This window comes from Salpingoeca rosetta, assembly GCF_000188695.1.
Source record: "Salpingoeca rosetta unplaced genomic scaffold supercont1.6, whole genome shotgun sequence".
Classification (NCBI taxonomy): domain Eukaryota; class Choanoflagellata; order Craspedida; family Salpingoecidae; genus Salpingoeca; species Salpingoeca rosetta.
Window position 1 is genome coordinate 946,667 of NW_004754928.1, and position 5,469 is coordinate 952,135.

The window sequence follows — 5,469 nt, forward strand, 5'->3', positions numbered from 1 at the left end:
ATGCTGTGTGTGTGTGTGTGTGTGTGTGTGTTGGCGCAGTGTGAGGGAGCGCAACAGTGCGCTGCATGAGCCAGCCCTGCAGTTGACACACACACATACACACACACACGCACACACCAGCACTAGCATCGCCATTTGCCATCACCCTTAGTAGCATCGCACACAGCATCATCATCATCATCAACAGCATCGCACACAGCATCATCATCATGCATGCGCGCACACACACACACACCATGGGACGGGGAGCGTCTTGCTCCGGCAGGACATCCGGCAGCTCATCCTCGCTGTCCTCGGAGGCAATGTCTGGCCCAATGTAGTTGCCAAACTCATCATACAGGTCCTCATCCATCTTTGCGGCCTTGTGTTTGTCGGTACGACTCAGCCCACCCCTGCTATCACGTTGCTCTCTGACTCTCTGGCTCTGTGGTGGCTGTGTTCGTTCTCACCAGCGCCTGCTGTGTGCCTCGTTGCTCGTCTTGTTCCTCTGCCGCGTTCAGTGTGGGCGATGGCGATTGCATGGAGATATTGCAGATTGTCAATATGCGGAAAACGTGCATTATCGTGGACAATTCTTCGTGGGTTTTCCACGCTCAAGCCACCCCACGCGAGCGCTGCTGTGCCTTTTTCTCGCCACCAGCACCACCGACGACTACCACCACCACCCCTTCCTCTCTCTGCTTCCGCAGCAGCTGCTGTCAAGATGGTGAACGTGCCAAAGTCTCGCAGGACCTTCTGCCCGAGCAAGCATTGCTCTAAGCACAGGCTGCACAAGGTCACCCAGTACAAGGCCGGCAAGGCGTCCCTCTTCGCCCAGGGTGCGTAGAACAGTGATGTGCTGTGGTGGTGTGGTGTGATGGTGTGTTATGGATGTGTGATGGATGTTATGGCGCGAGCACGCGGTGCGGTGGTTGTCGCTGTTGATGGCGAAGCTGCAGAATACAAAGAACCACGGTGATGAGAAGGTTGGAGGCCCTTTGTGGCGGTGAAGGCACGCTAGAGACACGGCTGGTTGATGACGAAGCAGATGAACAATCAACAGCAGCAGCGGCGACCACACGTGCGGTTGCCGGTGTTACGGGCGAGATGATGACTGCAGCGACAACACCAAAGAACGACAACAACAGAGACAAGCAGCATCCTGACGCAGCTTGTGCTTGTGCTGCGCTACTTTGGCTCCACACTGCTGATATGCTGACGATGATGAAGTGCAGACGATGCGTGCAGTGCAATGTGCCAGACGTTACTGAAGGCGTAACAAACAGTCCATGCCGCTTCACACACACACACACACACACACCGCAAACACACCCTACACACTCTGCTGCTGTTCCTTGTTTGATGTGTGCCGTTGGTTAACATGTGTCTCCGTGCCTTGCTGTCATTCATCTCTGCGTGTGTGTAGGTAAGCGTCGTTACGACCGGAAGCAGAGCGGTTTCGGTGGTCAGACCAAGCCCATCTTCCGCAAGAAGGTGCTTGTCTCATGCATGTCATTGGAGGCGATGTTCCGTGCACTGAGGAAGCGGAGGAGAGTGGAGAGGTGTGGTGCTGTGGTGGTGGGAGGGGGGAGAGCGCGTGTGTTGTTGAAACGTGTGGCTGGGGTTGAGCATCCAGAGAGCGCATGCGGTGTGGGGTGCTTGTTGCACCTCGTCACGGTTCGGTGTCTGATGTCTGGGATCGATCCACGTGCGATGCGTGACACTCATGCATGAGCCTTTTGCATGTGCGGGGATGATCGACAATGGATGGCGTGTGACACCAACAACAGGCCAAGACCACGAAGAAGATTGTGCTTCGTCTTGAGTGCACCGTCTGCAAGAACAGGCAACAGCAGGTCATCAAGCGCTGCAAGGTCTTCATCCTTGGCGGTGACAAGAAGAGGAAGGTATGTATCCTTTGACGCGCTCGCTCGTGTTGCGTTCGTTGATGAGGCGGGGGGGGGGGTGATGATGAACTACCATATTGCCGCAAAACACGCACACACACACACCCTCTGTCTCTCCCCCCTCTGCGCACTCACACACTGCTGTCCCTTGTCGCGGTTGCTTGCCCTTGTTTCCAGAACGCCATGATCACCTTCTAAGCAGTGACCACTGGTCAACCACCCCTTCCGAAACTGTTGATCGTCCCTTCCTTCTTTGCTTCAGTCATGTTTGTGATGTGATGCGATGCGCAATACACTGAACAACTGATCGAATGACAGCGTTCACCCCGCGACATTGCTGAAGGGGAAGGGAGAGGAATGTGACGTTTAATCTTACACACACGCGCACGCAGTCGTTCAAGCCAAGCGAAGATGCGAGGGAGGTTCTGATGTGGTCCGAGTTAACGATGTGAACACAAAAAGAGGAAGCAGACATGAAGGCGACATCCGTTGATTTGAGTTCACCCCAAGCCAAGTTGCGAGAGAGTTGCGGCTGTTTCCTGCGCCACAGCCTTGAGAGCATACGTTGGTAACTGTGTGTGCGTGCGTGCGTGCGTGTGTGTGTGTGTGTGTGTGTGTGTGTGTGTGTGTGTGTGTGTGTGTGTGTGTGTGTGTGTGTGTGTGTGTGTGTGTGTGTGTGTGTGAATGTGAATGCCGATCAAGTCACACGGCCACTGTACACATGTTGCAAACCCCGGACGACAAGCGAGCACAAGCCACAAGATAAAGAAGGCATTGCAGCTCACCGATGGCGCCAAGACGACGAGGACATGGCAGGTTGGTCGGAGGATGGCATATGTACTGTACGTCTCGTGACACGAGTACGTCTCGTGCAGCTGATTTGGTGTGGGTGTAGGTGGAGGTTGAGGGGAGGGGGGATGAGGATGAGTTGGCGTGCCTGGTAGATATGGACTGAGGCATTGTCACCCACACACACATAAACACACACACGCACAAACCCATGAACATACACACATAAACAGACGCATCACCTGTTGTGTGTCGGTGTCAAGCTGATGCCGTGCGTCCAAGATCTGCTTGTACCATGCACGCAGGATGCGACGAGTTGGGCAGCGTGTGTGCTGCAGCTGCACGTCTGGCGAGGGTGTGGTTACCAAGCAGCGGTGGTACACGGGGTCAACAGCCAGCACTCCGAGCACGCTCTCGTGCACGGTGGACGACGATGGTGGCAGTCCTGTCTCTTCCAACTGTGATGGTGTACGCGAATATACGTTACCGAGTAGTGGTGGGTGCCAGTGTGAATGTGTGTGTGTGTGTGTGTGTGTGTGTGTGTGTGTGTGTGTGTGTGTGTGTGTGTGTGTGTGTGTGTGTGTGTGCTGGTTCAGAATGAGCAAAACATGCATGCAAACTGACTCTCGCTGTATCCTGAAGAAGCGGAAGAATGCCCTTCCATATGCTCGGCACCTGATGATGCCAACAGTCAGCAGCACAAACACAACGAGTGAGCCGGTGTTGTTGACACTTGTGCATTTGCGCACACGTGCATGTGCATGTGTACGCTATTGTGTGCCTCAGTGTTTGCGTTGACCACTGCAGACATGCGCAAGAAGGTGCAACAAGGACCTGTGCACCTGTGCGTACGCACCAGCTGCTGGACGAGCGTGTGGAGCGCAGGGCGGGCGCCGCAGAGCAGAACAACGTAGACGTTGTGCAGGAGGCGAAGGCGAACGAAGCGGTGGGGAACATCTGGACTCAAGGTGGGCAGAAACACTGGGCCGTCAAACGCGTCGCTCGCTGGAAGATACGCCGCATAGGCGCACACCAAACACGTGTCTGTGCTACTCAGCTCCCAGAACCTGCAGCGCATACATGCGGATTGAGTGAGTGTGTGTGAATGTGTGTGTGTGTGTGTGTGTGTGTGTGTGTGTGTGTGTGTGTGTGTGTGTGTGTGTGTGTGTGTGTGTGTGTGTGTGAATATGTGTGTTCGTGTGTAAACAATGGGTGTGAGTGCAATCGGAGTCATGGAGGTCGCCTATCATAATACACACACACACACACACACACACCTCCTCTTCCCTCTCCCCCCAAACGCACGGTTCTGTTGCTGCAACGCATCGGCCACCGACGAGAAGGGCGCCGTAGTTGCTCTCGGCGTGCTCGCAGAATGTGTTGAGCACCTCCTGCAGCTCCGCAGGCGATCCGCTCAGCGCCACCTCCATGCAGCCCACTGTGCACGGCGCAGTGTGTGAGTGTGTGTGTGTGTGTGAGTAAGTGTGTGAGTGAGTGTGTGAGTGTGTGTGTGAGTGAGTGTGCGAGTGAGTGTGTGAGTGTGTGAGTGTGAATGTGTGTGTGTGGGTGTGAGTGTGTGTATGTGAGCACGCGCATGTGTGTGAACTGCGTGCTGCCACAAACAAGATCGTACGCTGCAGCGCGAGGTTGTTGTGCTCTTGGAGTAGATGGTCAATAAAGCCAAAGCACGCCTGTTGTTCACGAGCAGTGCAGATGACAAGGCGGCCGCCATTGAGCTATTCACGAACAATACACACAGCGCCAAACTCAACCCACATGGAGCGGTGTTTACGCACTGTCACATGCAAACACATTGTCGCATGCAAGCACATACCCGGAGACTGAGGCGAAGAGAAGTGGCATCAGCCGATAGGCTCTCCTTGCTCAAGAGAAACGTCTGAGAAGCAGTGCTGTCGTCAGAACAACGCCCACGTGCACTGACCATGACAGCTCAGTGTTCACAAACAACGACACACAGACTCACTCACGCACACACACACACGTACACAGACGCACGACAACAACTCACTCACACACACTCACACACTCACACACACACACACACGCACACACACACACGAACACACACGAACCAAGGAGTTGAAGAGGAGTTGCACAAAGCTGTCGACGGTCGTGTCTTCGACATGCTCGTTTGGATGCACAAAGATGAAGAAGATGCTGTGTACAAGAATAAGAAGAGAACAGTGAATGAAGGAGGGCCGTGCAAACCATAGTGTCGTGTGAAGCGTGTCCCCGTGCGCACATATCATTTGTGCTCTGATGCTTTGTTGACCCGCAGCGCATGCACACACTGCGATCCCCTCATTCTTCGGTGACCAGTCACACGTGATAAGAGTTGGCATGTGGACGTACCCTGGCTCAAACGAGCGCCATGTGATGCGGGCTCCTTCTGTCACGGTGGAGGTGAGCTCGTGCTCGTTTCGCTGCACGTACTTGTAGATTCCATAGAACAGCTGGCGATGTGCGCGCGACAGCTGCGCCAGCAATTGCAGTCATGCAGTCACAACACCATGGCGAGTGAGTGTAACGATGCGCACACAGCATGCAGACAAGAAACAGGGACTCATGTTGTGCAATGGAAACACTCACTCACTCGCTCACTCACTCGCACTCACACACACACACACACACACACACACACACTCACTCACTCACACACATAAACACACACACACACACACACACACACACGCATGCACACTCAGCCAGTCGGCGATACACACCCATCCACTCTGACACGCACTCTATCACTCACACGCATAACCGCAAACAT

At 54.4% G+C, this 5,469-nt stretch overlaps 3 protein-coding genes across 3 annotated transcripts in view; 1 reads left to right on the forward strand and 2 right to left on the reverse strand.

The window, feature by feature from the left end:
• Positions 1 to 352, reverse strand: part of PTSG_02762 (Eftud2 protein) — a gene marked incomplete at both ends in the record, with an annotated part of 6,625 nt that extends 6,273 nt beyond the window's left edge. The window contains 2 exons of the mRNA XM_004996208.1: positions 1 to 3; positions 236 to 352. The exon at positions 1 to 3 is cut by the window's left edge and continues 108 nt beyond it. Of these exons, the coding sequence (XP_004996265.1) occupies positions 1 to 3; positions 236 to 352 (120 nt within the window). The remainder of the gene's footprint in view (positions 4 to 235) is intronic.
• A 217-nt stretch (positions 353 to 569) lies between these two features.
• Positions 570 to 2,278, forward strand: PTSG_02763 (ribosomal protein rpl36a). The gene is made up of 4 exons (XM_004996209.1): positions 570 to 818; positions 1,406 to 1,473; positions 1,770 to 1,886; positions 2,064 to 2,278. Exons 1-4 carry the CDS (start codon positions 704 to 706, stop codon positions 2,082 to 2,084), a joined length of 321 nt encoding a protein of 106 aa, XP_004996266.1. The 5' UTR covers positions 570 to 703; the 3' UTR covers positions 2,085 to 2,278.
• Positions 2,239 to 5,469, reverse strand: PTSG_02764 (uncharacterized protein; the record flags this gene model as incomplete). The annotated part of the gene is made up of 11 exons (XM_004996210.1): positions 2,239 to 2,458; positions 2,672 to 2,761; positions 2,918 to 3,133; positions 3,300 to 3,350; positions 3,532 to 3,742; positions 3,981 to 4,113; positions 4,309 to 4,366; positions 4,510 to 4,572; positions 4,769 to 4,853; positions 5,049 to 5,170; positions 5,452 to 5,469. 11 exons carry the CDS (start codon positions 5,467 to 5,469, stop codon positions 2,387 to 2,389), a joined length of 1,119 nt encoding a protein of 372 aa, XP_004996267.1. The 3' UTR covers positions 2,239 to 2,386.